The sequence below is a fragment of the Bombina bombina genome, chromosome 4 (genome assembly GCF_027579735.1).
Source record: "Bombina bombina isolate aBomBom1 chromosome 4, aBomBom1.pri, whole genome shotgun sequence".
Lineage (NCBI taxonomy): Eukaryota > Metazoa > Chordata > Amphibia > Anura > Bombinatoridae > Bombina > Bombina bombina.
The window spans coordinates 240,632,249-240,650,714 of NC_069502.1; the positions used below are offsets into that span (position 1 = coordinate 240,632,249).

An 18,466-nucleotide genomic window follows, 5' to 3' on the forward strand; every position below is an offset into this window, starting at 1 on the left:
AGAGATTCATCTCTTACCTCCCTTTTCAGATCGACGATATATTCTTATATATACCATTACCTCTACTGATTCTCGTTTCAGTACTGGTTTGGCTATCTACTATATGTAGATGAGTGTCCTGGGGTAAGTAAGTCTTATTTTTTGTGACACTCCTAGCTATGGTTGGGCACTTCGTTTATAAAGTTCTAAATATATGTATTCAAACATTTATTTGCCTTGACTCAGAATGTTCAACTTTCCTTATTTTTCAGACAGTCAGTTTCATATTTGGGATAATGCATTTTAATTTAACATTTTTCTTACCTTAAAATTTGACTTTTTCCCTGTGGGCTGTTAGGCTCGCGGGGGCTGAAAATGCTTCATTTTATTGCGTCATTCTTGGCGCGGACTTTTTTGGCGCAAAAATTCTATTTCCGTTTCCGGCGTCATACGTGTCGCCGGAAGTTGCGTCACTTTTTGACGTTATTTTGCGCCAAAAATGTCGGAGTTCCGGATGTGGCGTCATTTTTGGCGCCAAAAAGCATTTAGGCGCCAAATAATGTGGGCGTCTTATTTGGCGCGAAAAAATATGGGCGTCACTCTTGTCTCCACATTATTTAAGTCTCATTTTTTATTGCTTCTGGTCGCTAGAAGCTTGTTCTTTGGCATTTTTTCCCATTCCTGAAACTGTCATTTAAGGAATTTGATCAATTTTGCTTTATATATATGTTGTTTTTTCTCTTACATATTGCAAGATGTCTCACGTTGCATCTGAGTCAGAAGATACTACAGGAAAATCGCTGTCAAGTGCTGAATCTACCAAAGCTAAGTGTATCTGCTGTAAACTTTTGGTAGCTATTCCTCCAGCTGTTGTTTGTATTGATTGTCATGACAAACTTGTTAAAGCAGATAATATTTCCTTTAGTAAAGTACCATTGCCTGTTGCAGTTCCTTCAACATCTAAGGTGCAGAATGTTCCTGATAATATAAGAGATTTTGTTTCTGAATCCATAAAGAAGGCTATGTCTGTTATTTCTCCTTCTAGTAAACATAAAAAATCTTTTAAAACTTCTCTCCCTACAGATGAATTTTTAACTGAACATCATCATTCTGATTCTGATGATTCCTCTGGTTCAGAGGATTCTGTCTCAGAGGTTGATGCTGATAAATCTTCATATTTATTTAAAATGGAATTTATTCGTTCTTTACTTAAAGAAGTCCTAATTGCTTTAGAAATAGAGGATTCTGGTCCTCTTGATACTAAATCTAAACGTTTAAATAAGGTTTTTAAAACTCCTGTAGTTATTCCAGAAGTTTTTCCTGTCCCTGATGCTATTTCTGCAGTAATTTCCAAAGAATGGGATAATTTGGGTAATTCATTTACTCCTTCTAAACGTTTTAAGCAATTATATCCTGTGCCGCCTGACAGATTAGAATTTTGGGACAAGATCCCTAAAGTTGATGGGGCTATTTCTACCCTTGCTAAACGTACTACTATTCCTACGTCAGATGGTACTTCGTTTAAGGATCCTCTAGATAGGAAAATGGAGTCCTTTCTAAGAAAAGCTTATCTGTGTTCAGGTAATCTTCTTAGACCTGCTATATCTTTGGCTGATGTTGCTGCAGCTTCAACTTTTTGGTTGGAAACTTTAGCGCAACAAGTAACACATCGTGATTCTCATGATATTATTATTCTTCTTCAACATGCTAATAATTTTATCTGTGATGCCATTTTTGATATTATCAGAGTTGATGTCAGGTTTATGTCTCTAGCTATTTTAGCTAGAAGAGCTTTATGGCTTAAAACTTGGAATGCTGATATGGCTTCTAAATCAACTTTACTTTCCATTTCTTTCCAGGGTAACAAATTATTTGGTTCTCAGTTGGATTCCATTATTTCAACTGTTACTGGTGGGAAAGGAACTTTTTTACCACAGGATAAAAAATCTAAAGGTAAAAACAGGGCTAATAATCGTTTTCGTTCCTTTCGTTTCAACAAAGAACAAAAGCCTGATCCTTCATCCTCAGGAGCAGTTTCAGTTTGGAGACCATCTCCAGTCTGGAATAAATCCAAGCCAGCTAGAAAGGCAAAGCCTGCTTCTAAGTCCACATGAAGGTGCGGCCCTCATTCCAGCTCAGCTGGTAGGGGGCAGGTTACGTTTTTTCAAAGAAATTTGGGTCAATTCTGTTCACAATCTTTGGATTCAGAGCATTGTTTCAGAAGGGTACAGAATTTGTTTCAAGTTGAGACCTCCTGCAAAGAGATTTTTTCTTTCCCGTGTCCCAGTAAATCCAGTAAAAGCTCAAGCATTTCTGAAATGTGTTTCAGATCTAGAGTTGACTGGAGTAATTATGCCAGTTCCAGTTTCGGAACAGGGGATGGGGTTTTATTAAAATCTCTTCATTGTACCAAAGAAGGAGAATTCCTTCAGACCAGTTCTGGATCTAAAAATATTGAATCGTTATGTAAGGATACCAACGTTCAAGATGGTAACTGTAAGGACTATCTTACCTTTTGTTCAGCAAGGGAATTATATGTCCACAATAGATTTACAGGATGCATATCTGCATATTCCGATTCATCCAGATCACTATCAGTTTCTGAGATTCTCTTTCCTAGACAAGCATTACCAGTTTGTGGCTCTGCCGTTTGGCCTAGCTACAGCTCCAAGAATTTTTACAAAGGTTCTCGGTGCCCTGTTGTCTGTAATCAGAGAACAGGGTATTGTGGTATTTCCTTATTTGGACGATATCTTGGTACTTGCTCAGTCTTTACATTTAGCAGAATCTCATACGAATCGACTTGTGTTGTTTCTTCAAGATCATGGTTGGAGGATCAATTTACCAAAAAGTTCTTTGATTCCTCAGACAAAGGTAACCTTTCTGGGTTTCCAGATGGATTCAGTGTCCATGACTCTGTCTTTAACAGACAAGAGACGTTTTAAATTGATTACAGCTTGTCGAAACCTTCAGTCATAATCATTCCCTTCGGTAGCCTTATGCATGGAAATTCTAGGTCTTATGACTGCTGCATCGGACGCGATCCCCTTTGCTCGTTTTCACATGCGACCTCTTCAGCTCTGTATGCTGAAGCAATGGTGCAAGGATTACACGAAGATATCTCAATTAATATCTTTAAAACCGATTGTTCGACACTCTCTAACATGGTGGACAGATCACCATCGTTTAATTCAGGGGGCTTCTTTTGTGCTTCCGACCTGGACTGTAATTTCAACAGATGCAAGTCTCACAGGTTGGGGAGCTGTGTGGGGATCTCTGACGGCACAAGGAGTTTGGGAATCTCAGGAGGTGAGATTACCGATCAATATTTTGGAACTCCGTGCAATTTTCAGAGCTCTTCAGTTTTGGCCTCTTCTGAAGAGAGAATCGTTCATTTGTTTTCAGACAGACAATGTCACAACTGTGGCATACATCAATCATCAAGGAGGGACTCACAGTCCTCTGGCTATGAAAGAAGTATCTCGAATTTTGGTTTGGGCGGAATCCAGCTCCTGTCTAATCTCTGCGGTTCATATTCCAGGTGTAGACAATTGGGAAGCGGATTATCTCAGTCGCCAAACGTTGCATCCGGGCAAATGGTCTCTTCACCCAGAGGTATTTCTTCAGTTTGTTCAAATGTGGGAACTTCCAGAAATAGATCTGATGGCGTCCCATCTAAACAAGAAACTTCCCAGGTATCTGTCCAGATCCCGGGATCCTCAGGCGGAGGCAGTGGATGCATTATCAATTCCCTGGAAGTATCATCCTGCCTATATCTTTCCGCCTCTAGTTCTTCTTCCAAGAGTAATCTCCAAGATTCTGAAGGAATGCTAGTTTGTTCTGCTGGTAGCTCCGGCATGGCCTCACAGGTTTTGGTATGCGGATCTTGTCCGGATGGCCTCTTGCCAACCGTGGACTCTTCCGTTAAGACCAGACCTTCTGTCACAAGGTCCTTTTTTCCATCAGGATCTGAAATCCTTAAATTTAAAGGTATGGAGATTGAACGCTTGATTCTTGGTCAAAGAGGTTTCTCTGACTCTGTGATTAATACTATGTTACAGGCTCGTAAATCTGTATCTCGAGAGATATATTATAGAGTCTGGAAGACTTATATTTCTTGGTGTCTTTCTCATCATTTTTCCTGGCATTCTTTTAGAATACCGAGAATTTTACAGTTCCTTCAGGATGGTTTAGATAAGGGTTTGTCCGCAAGTTCTTTGAAAGGACAAATCTCTGCTCTTTCTGTTCTTTTTCACAGAAAGATTGCTATTCTTCCTGATATTCATTGTTTTGTACAAGCTTTGGTTCGTATAAAACCTGTCATTAAGTCAATTTCTCCTCCTTGGAGTTTGAATTTGGTTCTGGGAGCTCTTCAAGCTCCTCCGTTTGAACATATGCATTCATTGGACATTAAATTACTTTCTTGGAAAGTTTTGTTCCTTTTGGCCATCTCTTCTGCCAGAAGAGTTTCTGAATTATCTGCTCTTTCTTGTGAGTCTCCTTTTCTGATTTTTCATCAGGATAAGGCGGTGTTGCGAACTTCTTTTGAATTTTTACCTAAAGTTGTGAATTCCAACAACATTAGTAGAGAAATTGTGGTTCCTTCATTATGTCCTAATCCTAAGAATTCTAAGGAGAAATCGTTGCATTCTTTGGATGTTGTTAGAGCTTTGAAATATTATGTTGAAGCTACGAAATCTTTTCGTAAGACTTCTAGTCTATTTGTTATCTTTTCCGGTTCTAGAAAAGGCCAGAAAGCTTCTGCCATTTCTTTGGCATCTTGGTTGAAATCTTTAATTCATCTTGCCTATGTTGAGTCGGGTAAAACTCCGCCTCAGAGAATTACAGCTCATTCTACTAGGTCAGTTTCTACTTCCTGGGCGTTTAGGAATGAAGCTTCGGTTGACCAGATCTGCAAAGCAGCGACTTGGTCCTCTTTGCATACTTTTACTAAATTCTACCATTTTTATGTTTTTTCTTCTTCTGAAGCAGTTTTTGGTAGAAAAGTACTTCAGGCAGCGGTTTCAGTTTGAATCTTCTGCTTATGTTTTTCGTTAAACTTTATTTTGGGTGTGGATTATTTTCAGCAGGAATTGGCTGTCTTTATTTTATCCCTCCCTCTCTAGTGACTCTTGTGTGGAAAGATCCACTTCTTGGGTAGTCATTATCCCATACGTCACTAGCTCATGGACTCTTGCTAATTACATGAAAGAAAACATAATTTATGTAAGAACTTACCTGATAAATTCATTTCTTTCATATTAGCAAGAGTCCATGAGGCCCGCCCTTTTTTTGTGGTGGTTATGATTTTGTATAAAGCACAATTATTCCAATTCCTTATTTTATATGCTTTCGCACTTTTTTATCACCCCACTTCTTGGCTATTCGTTAAACTGAATTGTGGGTGTGGTGAGGGGTGTATTTATAGGCATTTTGAGGTTTGGGAAACTTTGCCCCTCCTGGTAGGAATGTATATCCCATACGTCACTAGCTCATGGACTCTTGCTAATATGAAAGAAATGAATTTATCAGGTAAGTTCTTACATAAATTATGTTTTTGTGTCAAATAGGGGGGGTTTCTGCAGGCTCTTTGTGGAGGAGAAAGTGTTGAATATGGCAGCACTGTGTCACCTCCAGGGAACAAAGCTGCCCATGTACTCTGAGTCAACTTTGTTGCTTTCACTTTCCAAATAAGAGCTCACAATAGTGTAGCAGATTTCAGACAGTGTGGTAGGCGCACAAACTGGTTATACTCACAATATTGCAGTTAAAATAAGCCTTTTATTAAAATCATCACAAAGGTGTCTTCAGGTGCAGCTTCAGGTTTTATTTAAAATACAGCTCAACGTGTTTTGGATAAAAGAAGCCTTTATCAAGAGCATAAAGTTTAAACAATTTCTGGAACAAATGGTTAGCTTTGTGGAGGGTAGATTGAAGTAGCAGCCAAATAGGGGCATAGTCCGATATGGTCACTGTAGAAATCTCAATCAGTGGGATATCAGCATTTAAAGAGGGTTAGACTAAGAAGTTATCTATCCTGGATAGGGTATGATGCGATTTAGACAAGCACGTATAATCTCGGGCTTGCCATAAGTCACTTATTTCTAGTGTCCCTTTAAATGCAGAAATAAGAGTTGTTTCTTTTTTGTTTCCAGGGGAGGATTTATGGTCTGTAGTCCATCCACGGTGTTCTGGTAAGATCGTTTCATTTTTTTTTCATAATGATAACATAAAAGACAGGGTCACAGTGTGGCGCCTATTTATCTTTACAGAATCAAGGGTTAATATTCCTGGAAGGGAGATTATTTAACAGAGGGGGTTTATACATGATATTGTTTATTGTGTCATTGCTGCGCTATGTGCGAGATGAGGCTCTGGCAATATGTGGAACGTTCAGGTTAATTGCGGAAACTTGCGCGGCCATTTTTGGCGCGTTTTTCCCTAGTGCAGGGGCGGTCCTGCTAGGCATTCCATGCGACTGGGTTTGGCTATCTATCCTTCTTGTTGATCTGTGGCACAGGAGACATAGTGGTTTCTGTAGTCCGGGTCCTAGGAGGTGGTGAGTGCCCCGGCCATTGGTGGTATAAAGGTGCCTTTTTAATAAATAAAGTTAGTTTAACTAAGCGCGCAAGCGATGGAGGACTCTGACGCATTGGAAGGCTCTCCTTCCTTAATAAAGTCCCCTTCCTTTGTTTATTATGAGGAGGTTCTGGTAGATCAGCCTGCTCAACTATGTTCCACATGCCTTGATAAAGTTACAACATCTAAAAGTAAACGGATGGCTAGTACTTCTGAGCCGTCCACCTCTGAGGGTTCTTCGTCCAGGGAGGTGCATTCCCTACATTCATCTCCGAGTGCACATGCAGCGCCCCGTGGGTCCAACCGTTACTCCTTCGGGAGAGATTCGTTGGCCGTCAGACCAACTGGAATCGGCGGTTTCAAAAGTAATCCATGCCTTTCCATGTTCTGCTAAGCGCAAGAGTAGGGTTTATCATAGCGGCTCGGCCCAGGATTTGTCCTTGTCGATGGGAGATCCAGAGGCTTTATACAAGGACGAGGCCTACTCTGACTCTTTGGAGGAGGCCCCTTCTGGGTCGGAACCCGTGTCATCTAAACGTCCGGTGGCAGAGGAGCCTGGTTATAGGTTTAGGATAGAGAATTTTAGCTTTCTGCTACTGCAGGTGCTTGCTACTCTGGAGTTTCCGGAACCTAAGATACTGGAGGAACCTGCGATTCCTAAGCTTGACAAGATATACGAGGACAGTGTAGTACCTCAGTCTTTCCCGGTTCCCATTAAGATGGCTAATATTATTAAGAACGAATGGGAGCTATTAGGTTCTTCCTTTTCCCCTTCTTCTTCCTTTAAAAAACTGTTCTCCATTCCAGACTCTCAGCTGGAGCTGTGGGGGACCATCCCTAAGGTGGATGGGGCTATCTCTACGCTCGCGAAAGGGGACGACTATTCCCCTCGAGGATAGTTTGTTGTTTAAAGAGCCCATGGATAAAGAGCAGGAAAACACGTTGAGAAAAATGTTTCAGCACACAGGGTTTGTTTTTCAGCCAGCAGCGGCCGCTGCGGTGGTTGCTGGAGCTGCGACATATTGGTGTGAATCTCTGTGTGAAATAGTCAAGGGGGAGACATCCATCAACGAGATACAGGAGAAGAATCTGTGATTCCAATATGAAAATTATTCGCCTGAATGCTAAGGTGTTAGGTTTTTCTGTTTTAGTGCACAGTGGCTAAAATCTTGGTCTGCGGACATGACCTCTAAGGCACGGCTGTTGTCCTTGCCTTTTCAAGGAAAGATCCTGTTTGGTCCAGGATTGGATTCGATTATATCCATGGTTACGGGAGGCAAGGGAGCTTTCCTACCGCAGGATAAGAAGGCTAAACCTAAAGGATCTACTTTGCATCCCTTTTCGTACGGACAAGGCCTAGCGCCAGCAACCCGCCGCAAAAGCGGACCAGTCCAAGGGATCTTGGAAGCCAGCTCAATCTTGGAACAAGTCTAAGCCCCCCGACCGGTCTCCGGTTCTAGAAGTGGTCTCCCAGGGTTACAGGATAGGGTTCAGTTCCCATCCGCCCGAGGGCAGATTCCTCCTGTCACACCTGTCTTCAAGACCAGAGAAGAGAGAGGCCTTTCTAGCGTGTGTGAGAGATCTCGCCTCTCTTGGGGTTATTGTACCAGTACCCCTAGCAGAGAGGGGTCTAGGGTACTATTCCAACCTTTTTTGTGGTTCCAAAGAAGGAGGGCACGTTCCGCCCGATTCTAGACCTAAAGTGTTTAAACAAGTTTCTGAGTGTTTCATTGTTCAAAATGGAAATGATCAGATCTATTCTGCCCCTAGTTTAAAGGGGACAGTTCATGACGACTATAAACATGAAGGACGCTTACCTTCATGTGCCAATACACAGGGACCACTTCAGGTTCCTAAGATTTGCGTTTCTGGACCAATGCTTCCAGTTTGTGGCCCTTCCTTTTGGTCTGGCGATGGCCCAGAGAGTCTACACGAAGGTTCTGGGGGCACTACTTGCAGTGGCCAGATCCAGGGGCATTGCGGTGGCGCCTTACCTGGACGACATCCTGGTTCAGGCGCCGTCGCTCAGCCTTGCGGAGTCACAATAGACTCAATCCTTATGCATCTAATTCCTGATGGAACTTCACTAAATAAAGATTAAGAGGGCGTGTCTCTCTCTACAAAAGGGCTCCATTTCCATCAGTAGCTCAGAACATGGATGCGGTGGGTCTTATGGTAGCTGCTTCAGACGCAGTTCCTTTTTGCCTCTCTTCACTTAAGACCCCTTTAATTATCTATGCTACCTCAGTGGTGAAAGAATTATATACATTTGGAATAACAGATTGCTTTGGATTTCTCCATCAGACAATCGTTTTCTTGAGGACACAAAGTCTTTCTTTGACCCTTGGGACATCCTTCCTTCGTCAGTGTTGGTCTATCGTGATTGACGCCAGTCTCTTAGGCTGGGGGGCAGTCTGGGTTTCTCTAAGAGTGCAAAGAGTTTGGTCTCCTCTAGAGGCAAGGTTACAATCAACATTCTGGAACTTTGAGCGATTCTTCAGGCTCTTTAGCCAGGGCCTATATTGAAGAAGGAAAAGTTTACAGTTGGATAATTTCACAACCTTAGATATAGGGATTGCCCTTATTAGTATCCTGTATACAAATCCCTGAGACTTTCTTCTTCGTTCTGATACATAGTGTGCTATATTACCATAAATTGAGATCCCCTTTAGTACTGACACAGAAGTAATTTCTTATGTTGACAAGGGATATTTTTTCTATTTGTCCTAACCCAAAGAGGAAGGGTCACCATGTGCTTGAATCACCCTTTGTACTTACCTAAGGAACATTTCTTGTTTTTATACTGACTAAATGAGAAGTTATTTTAATTTGCAATGTAAAAAAAAGTCACTCTACTTTATATGCAGTGGACATGCTTACCTCTATTTCTTCACTTTATTATGACCAATACACCAGTTTGTGTTATTCTTAATCAGGGAACCAGACCAGCATCTTTTATTTGCTCATATATTGCTGACCACACAACAGATGTTTCCCATGAGGTTGACCCTAAGAGCTTGTCTTGCCTTTAGTAATAATGTAAAAAAATACAGGTATTAAAGAGAACAAGACCGTCACATGTTATTGATCAGTAGACCAGGCCCTGTACTTAGTCATGAGCCAAAGAGAAAACTGTGTAATGTATTGACTCTGAGACCATGACTTCTCCATTTTACTTATTTATGGAGTATGTCCGTTGCACTTACTAATTCTAGTTCATTTTCTATGTACGTGTTCTAGGATTTAATTTTACTCTGACGTTTCATGTTTGTGTTTTCACAGCTCCTATGGAAGCATGCACAGAACTACCCTCTCTTTCATCTGCTCCTTGAGATTGACTCCTATATGTTTGAGTGCATCAACCAGACTGCTGTACATGAGGAACTAGAAGATGAGACTCGACGACTATGTGATGTGCGGCCTTTCCTGCCTGTTTTAAAGTTGGTGTCGAGGAGCTGTAACCCTGCTGAAAAGTTAGATTCCAAAATCGGTGTCCTGATAGGGAAAGGTAAATATAGAACAAGGTTGTCTTACCTATTCAACTAAGGGACTGTATTAGATTTTTTTTTTGCTTCTTCTATACATTTAAAACGACTAAAACAGACACAGTACTGAAAATGTTTTTTTTTTCAATATAAAAGACCCAACCCTTATTTGTTCTTTATGCGGGTAAGTGCAAGGGCCAGAAGGCCACTATGACTTCCTTATCATTGTGGTTGAGGAGTGTCATCCGATTAGCTTATGAGTTAACGGGACAACAACCTCCTGAGAGGATCACGTCACATTCTCCTAAAGCATTTGCTTCCTCCTGGGCTTTTAAGATCGAAGCCTCTATGGATCAGATTTGTAAGGCGGCTACCTGGTCATCCTTATATACTTTTTTCAAAATGTTACAAGTTTGATCTTTTGTCTTCAGCTGAAGCGACCTTTGGGTGAAAGGTATTACAGGCTATGGTGCCCTCAGTTTAAGTTCAGCCTTTATTTTCTTTTTGTTTTTTTCCTCCTGATTTTCATTTGGTGTCCTCTGGAGCTTGGGTATTGGTTCCCAACAGTAAGGAATGAAGTTGTGGACTCTCCCTGCCAGGGAGAGTCCATGACCCCGCTCGTTAGTGCTTCTTTTTTTGTTGGCTTCACGTTAAATTTTTTCTTCTGGCACCTCTATACCCTAATGTTTCTCCTGCTTTTCCTTGTTCCCTCTGCCGAATGACTGGGGGGATAGGGGAAGTAGGAGGGATATTTATAGCCTTTGACTGGGGTGTCTTTGCCTCCTCCTGGTGGCCAGGTGCTGATATTCCCAACATTAAGGAATGAAGTTGTGGACTCTCCCTGCCAGGAAAGAAAGTAATGTATCTGGTAAGCATACATTTTGTTTTTCTTTCATAAGGGGGTGAGAGTCCACAATCCATTACTCATGGAGTTAACTTCCAAGCCACTAGGAGGTGGGAAAGATACCCAAAACTTTTAAAAGCCCTTCATCCCTTCCACCTCACTGGTATGCCAGTATAATCTTTGCCTTCCAGGAGGTGAATGAAGAGTTGAGATGCTTCTGAATATTTATTTAGAGGGGTTCTCAGACTGATTTGACCCGTTTTCCCCCTCAGAGAACTGATGTCGAGAGTTAGAGGGGAGATGGGAGTATGGGGTAGTGACACAATTGCTCCCAGTGAAGGAGTTACAAGTCTGCCACAGGTGTCGCAGGGACAGGTCCCTAGCCGCCTCCTGTTCGGTCGTCAATATACTCCACACATATCCTCTGCTGTAATGTGCTCAGCACTGGATGTGCTATCTACTGAAAGCAGTCATCTCTGCAGTTGGTGAATACAGTGGATTTGGGTGCTTGACAGGTAAGTATAATATTTGTACTCACATAGACCACAGACTATTAGCAGGTACATTTACAATGTCACATCATAGCCAGGGGACAAAAGTATAGCCGACATTTACACTTTAGATCTTATGAAAGATTACAGTCTTTCTTAGTTTTAGAGACTAGGGAGAGCAATATGATCCTCTGAGTCAAGTACACACTTTATTTTTCAATGTTTAGCATTTAAGTTTAGTGTTTGTATTATTATCGGCTATTTGTTATATTGGAAGCAGTTATCTCTCTTCTGAGGCGTTTTTGCTTGTTGTGCTGCAGAAGTTTTTTCTGTATAGCGAGTCCACTTTTGTCTTTAAGGGAAGCAGTTATAGGTACATGCTATCATTTATTGTTCAAGCACTGGCATCTTACATAAGCGCAGAAGAAGTTGTTCCGCGTTACTGTGCCACAGTATTGTTTCAAGTAGCGCTCTTATCAGCTATATGTTTTTTAAGTTAGCTCTCCTGAAGTTGAGCATGGAAAAAGTTATCTTGTTTTCCTGCTGCACAATAAACCCCCATTTCTTTTTTTTTCAAAATGTCTTGACTTTCATTCTTGCTGAGTTCTTCAGAGATGCTCAGGAGGGGGTAAGATTTTCAAAATCATTCTAGAGCCGGGGATTATTATGTGTGTGCTTGAATCTCAAAGTATTCCTTATTGTATAATTGTGGTTTTTATTGCTCTTCCCTTCTTGTTACACTAAACTGCTTAGGTACCTGTTCAATTGCATTATTTAGCGATTAGATCCTCTGAGCACTTATTTAAATGCTTTTTCTGTAAGTTAACTCCTATTTCTCCACCAGCACAGCTATGTATGTATGTATGTATTGGGTACTTGTAAAGCGCGGCTAATCACCCATAAGGGTCTCAAGGCGCTGCTCATTTTATCGACCTCAGAAGGATGAAAGGCTGAGTGGATCTCGCCGGGGATCGAACCTGCAACCCTTGGGTTGCTACAAAGCTCAGCCACAGTGCCTTAGCATGTATAGATCTCCTTATGCTTCTGCTGTCCCTTCAGAGCATACTACATCTTTTAAAGTCACTAGGGATAGCCTAGGGTTTTTTCTCTGAAGAGCATTTCTATAGGCATGTTATATGTTTTAACCAGCTATTAGTATAGCTTATTTTGAGGTGTGACCACCTTTCTGATTAAGATTTAAGAAGATTCTTTAGAGAAGGCTTTTCAAAGCAGTTTGAATCTTCTTATCCAGATAGTCGACTCACATTTTTTCCTCCTCTTTAAATTGTTCCCAATGATCCATTTTACCTGCTGGAGTGTATCAAATTGTTTACAAGTAGCTTTTTTACCCCTATTTTGGCATTTGAAATAGCTGATTTAGCCTGTGGTATTCCCACCTATAGTAAAAGTTTGTATACTGGAGTCTCAGCCATTGAATAGCCTAAGTAAACACATGCATCAGAAGAAGTTACACTCTTAGTGGGGTGCAGTATAGTTAAGTAATTAAATGATAATTTTCCATTGTTCTGTCTAAGTATTGAGCTTTGGTTTTCCAGACAGATATAAGATAAGTAAGCCAAGTGTGTGTACACAAAGTGATAACCTAATGAGATATGATATTACTTAAAACTTAAGATAGTGAATTCTGGTATATGAAAAGAAAAGCAAACCTGAGGTCTGGACCCCACTTTTGATGATTAGTTAATTATGCAATAGTTAGTTCATTATGCAATTCTACTGCATCGAGTGGTCCTTTATTTTGTTTAGTGGGCATCAGGTTAGTTTACGTGCGCATGCATGTAGTGAGTTCTGTTGTGCCCTGCTTAGACATATGGGTGTCTGCATTTTTTAGCGCTTTGGTTTTCGCACACGTAGGATCTTTATTTAGTGCGTCTAGTTTTTTTCCAACTAGTTCTTGTCTTGTCAAAGTACTTATTGTGCTGTCGGGTTCAGGCAAGGTTACCGATAAATGTTCTAGAACTTCTTGAATTTTCAGGACTCTTCAGAATTGGCCTCTTCTGAAAAAAGACTTATCTGCTTTTCCAGTCAGACAATGTCAGTGGCCTATATCAATCATCAATGGGGAACTCGCAGTTCCCTGGCGATGAGGAAAGTGACCCGAATTCTGTCTTTGGCAGAGAACAATATTTGTTCAATTCTCTGCAGTACATATTCCAATTGGGAAGCAGATTTTCTCAGTCTCCAATCTCTTCATCCAGGTGAGTGGTCTCATCATATGGAAGTTTTTAGTCAGATTTTGAATTTGTTGAGTCCTCTAGAAATAGATCTGATGGCTTCTCAGTTGAACAACAAGCTTCCCAGGTACTTTGCAAAGTACAGGGATCCTCAGGCATAATTTGTGGTTGCTCTAGTAGCTCCTTGGATGTTTTGTCTGTTTCGTCCTTTTGTCCTCCGTGGCTTCTTCCTTTGTGTCACAACCTTCTGTCTCCAGGTCCATTAACTTGATGGCTTGGAAATTCAACTCTTAGTTTTAAGTTAGGTAGGTTTTTCTGATTCAGTGTTTGAGGCTTTGATTCAGGCCCGTAAACATGTGACAAGGAAGATTTATCTAAAGGTTTGGAAGGCCTTTATTTCTTGGTGTGTGGATCATGGTTTAAATTGGCACTCTTTTAGAATTCCTAGTATTCTTCAGTTAATTCAGGATGGTTTGGATGATGGTTTTTCTACCAGTTCTTTAAAGGGCCAGATTTCAACTCAGATTTCACAAAAAGATTGCTAAATTTGTTCTGGCGTTAATCAGGATTAAGCCAGTGATTAAGCTGATTTCTCCTCCAGGGAACCATAATGTAGTATTGAGGGTTGTGCAGGGTTTTCCTTTTGAACCTATGCATAATTTGGATATTCAGCTTTTCTCTTTGGAGGTTCTGTTTCTTTTGGCCATTTCTTTTTTTAGAAGAATTTTGGAGTTGTCTGGTCTTTACTTTGAGCCTCCTGTTTTTCATCAGGATATGGCAGTTTTGAGAGCCATTTGATTTTTTGCCTAAAGTGGTTTCTTCTGACAATATTCTAAGGAGAGGATTCTCCATAATTTAGAAGTTGTCAAAGCTTTAAAGTTCTAATTGCAGGCTACTAAGGATATTTTCTGGTCCTATTAGGGGTCAGAAGGCTATAGCCGTTCAGTTAGCCTCCTGGTTGAAGCTTTTGATTCATAAGGCTTACTTGGAGAATGGGCAGTCTCCTCCTAAATGTATTACTGCCCATTCTACTAGGTTACTTCTTTTTTTTAATAATGAGGCATCTGTTGATCAAATTTGCAAGACAGCTACTTGGTCTTCCTTACATACATACCTTTTACCATTTTTAAGTTTTTGCCTCTTTTGAAGCAGCATTTGGTAGGAAAGTCCTTCAGGCAGTTGTTTCTGGACATTAAATATTGTTGTGTGTATGTATATATGTGTGTGTGTGTGTGTGTATATATATATATATATATATATATATATATATATATATATATATATATATATATATACAACAGCAGAAAAGAAAACTTGCACTCACTGGATTTTTTAAAACTTAATTTTACTTTGACCGTGTTATGTTTCGGGGATAATGTATCCCCTTCCTCAGACACATGTGATACAAACTGAAATACATTTATAACCAAACAAACTGTCTGAGTATATATTGTTCATAGTAAAGTGACTCAAAGAAATAAGAAGGAGAGGCAAAAAGCATTAAACACATACAAAGAGGAATATGCATGACCTCACTCAAACACAAACAGATATCACAAAAAACGATATCCAAAAAACATACGTTTCGCTTAGGGACCGCAATAGGTTAGGTGCTAAACAGTATAGTTGGCAACAAAACAATTAAAGAACAATATATTGCGTTAAACCAGTAGCACAACTTACCCCCTACATATATTGGGTACCCCTGCAGACAAAATATCAGCCACCGGAGCAACTCCGCTCCATTCGTATTCCAGGAAGTAACACACTGTGACACTATAGGTCACAGGGTAGGCAATAGCCAATCACCTTGCGGCTATCAGGTTGTCATAGGGAAATCACCAGGATATGCTGACTGTAGATCACAATAACTGTCGCCCCAGAAATAATAAAATGCGGCTAACGCGTACATATGGAATACTGTCATATGATGGTAATAGATAATTTATCCATTTCATCCCTGTGGTTGTCTTACTGACAAGCTGACAGCCACTGGCAGAACTCCTATCAGTCCATAGACCGGGAGCACGGAAAGTCACATGGACAATATCAACCAATCACCAAGTACACGAGCAAGCTAAAGCTTACATACATATATAGTACAATTAAGAGTCTGATATTCAACCCTACCTCAATAGTAATGGCCATAAACAACTATTAAAAATATTATGCTGCTCTGGGGAACTAGCGTATAGCTCTTAATCTAACATAAGATGCACCAGATAGAAGTGTAGGAGGATAACTAAGGGAAATTCTAATTGAGACCCAAACGGTCTCATAATGCTCTAAAATATGTTCAAGATTAAGTTTTAGCCAGAGCAACACTAGGGCACACCCTGTATAATGTGGCGTTCTCACTAGCCACCTATTATAAGCTAGGAAAGATGACAAAAAAACCTTAATCGGTAACAATAAGACCAAAAAACCAGGGTACATAGATAGGCCAAAAGGTGACTAAAAATAATAACAACGACAATCACAGAGGCCCTATGTATATCCCTACAAGGGACTATGTAGGGATATATGTGGCTGTCAGCTTGTCAGTAAGACAACCACAGGGATGAAATGGATAAATTATCTATTACCATCATATGACAGTATTCCATACGTATGCATTAGCCGCATTTTATTATTTCTGGGGCGACAGTTATTGCGATCTATAGTCAGCATATCCTGGTGATTTCCCTATGGACAACCTGATAGCCGCAGGGTGATTGGCTGTTGCCTACCCTGTGACGCATAGTGTCAGTGTGTTTCTTCCTGGATTACGAACAGAGCGGAGTTGCTCCGGTGGCTGCTATTTTGTCTGCAGGTGATCCCAATATATGTAGGGGGTAAGTTGTGCTACTGGTTTAATGCAATATATTGTTCTTTAATTGTTTTATTGCCAACTATACTGTTTAGCACCTATTGTATTGCGGTCCCTATACGAAACGTATGTTTTTGGGATATCGTTTTTTGGGATATCTGTTTGTGTTTGAGTGAGGTCATGCATATTCCTCTTTGTATGTATTTCATGTTTTTTTGCTTCTCCTTATTTCTTTGAGTCCCTTTCACTATGAACAATAGATACTCAGAGAGTTTGTTTAAATAACACTATTATTGTTATGATGACTTAGTGGTTACCTTGGCGGGTTTTTTGTCTAATTAGGGGTGGGGTTTATTTCTTGTTTGGTTATAAATGTATTTCAGTTTGTATTACATGTGTCTGAGGAAGGGGATACATTATCCCCGAAGCGTAACACGGTCACAGTAAAATTAAGTTTTAAAAAATCCAGTGAGTGCAAGTTTTCTTTTCTGCTGTTGTGAATATCCACTAGCACCCTGGCAGATGTTTTGAAGGTGAGAGTGCACATCTCTGCTACGTTATATATATATATATATATATATATATATATATATGTGTGTGTGTGTGTATGTACAGTATATATGTATATACATATATATAATAATATAATTTAAAAAATCATAAAATTATTAGACTAATCTTTTAGTTTAGTTTGTTTAGTGTCCCTTTAACTACATAAAAATATAAATGTACAAAATCTTACAAACATCTGTACATTTTAAAATTTAAACAATTAGACTATAAAGAAAATAAATACAGAAATAAAAAAACACATGGACAGATCAATCAGTTCTAACATGCATCCAGCAAAAGGATGTCTTTGTGGTAAAAAAGACAGGCACAGTTTGTTAGAGGGGTTGGGTTAGAGCAGAGGTCAGCAACCTTGGCTCGCATGATGTTTTGGAACTACATTTCCCATGATATTAAGACAGCATAAAGAATGTATTTGCATCATGGGAAATGTAGTTCAAAAACAACTTGAGAACCAAGGTTGCTGACACCTGTGTTTAGGGCAATAGAGAGGAACATATTATAGTATTGAAGCTTAGCCAGTGAGAGGGAGAGTGGGTAAAGGAAGGCCTGCTCACTGGAGCTAGGTCAATGATAGTGCTTAGAGTGTGGTGGATGGCTATGAAAAGGAGATAACCTGGTATAGATCCCAAACAATGCAGATGGCAATAAGCTTGTAAGGACTTAAATACTGTATCTCAAATGATTTGGCTTTAGGGACTGAATAATGTTGAAAGCATAACTACCCAACTCGGTTTGTTCTCTGAATTGATCAGTAATGACTTGGAGCCGATAGCTTAGACTTACAGGGCTGTACCTAAGTTGCCAGGTTTCATGCACATATAAGCTTTTAGTGGTTTTCAGTTATCCAAGGAGCTTGAGTGATGGAGCAGTGAGAATATAGGATTTTATGCTTGGTGGGGTAATGCACTATCTTCTGGGAGTCATAGACTACCCCCATATGTCACGCATGGCACGACAAGAGTCACTTTGTAGGAATAGCAAACTGCTCAGTAGCAAGACCTGCAAGTACAAATTGTGTGCCAATGCAAGATGATGCCTTGGATTACATTTTAAGGGAATTTATATGCATTCTTGACACTGGGAATTTAGTGCACAGATTAGACATCCATGGTTAGAAACAACTACAAAGATCTAATCTGAGAGGGGCCAGCTATGTTATGCTCTTTTAGATAATAATAATATATTTATTTTATTCAGTTTATGAAAGAGTTAATACTTCATAACACTAAAGTAAAACTAGCAGCAAGGAGCAGGTGAAACGGTGCAGGTTCCTAGTGGTTCCAGACGTACTGATGTTTCCGGCATTGCTTAATTCTTTGTGCATCTGGGAGCTGTAAAGACATTCTTCTATGTGATCCCTCTCCCCAGCACTCTGACAGCTTTGTGGCACAACTCAGGAATAAACCAAACCCAGAGCTGCAGATAACCAGCCCCATATCAATCCCAGGCACACAGCATGCACAGCTAGTTCATTTCCATGAAAACTTGTTTTAAGTGATTTCAAATTTCTG

The 18,466-nt window shown here is 40.2% G+C and overlaps 1 protein-coding gene across 2 annotated transcripts in view; it reads left to right on the top strand.

The window, feature by feature from the left end:
* Window positions 1-18,466, top strand: part of PIK3CB (phosphatidylinositol-4,5-bisphosphate 3-kinase catalytic subunit beta) — an 869,120-nt gene that overhangs the window by 434,997 nt on the left and 415,657 nt on the right. For both annotated transcript variants that reach the window (XM_053709855.1, XM_053709854.1), the window contains one exon: window positions 9,841-10,066. In XM_053709855.1, the coding sequence (XP_053565830.1) occupies window positions 9,841-10,066 (226 nt within the window). The remainder of the gene's footprint in view (window positions 1-9,840; window positions 10,067-18,466) is intronic.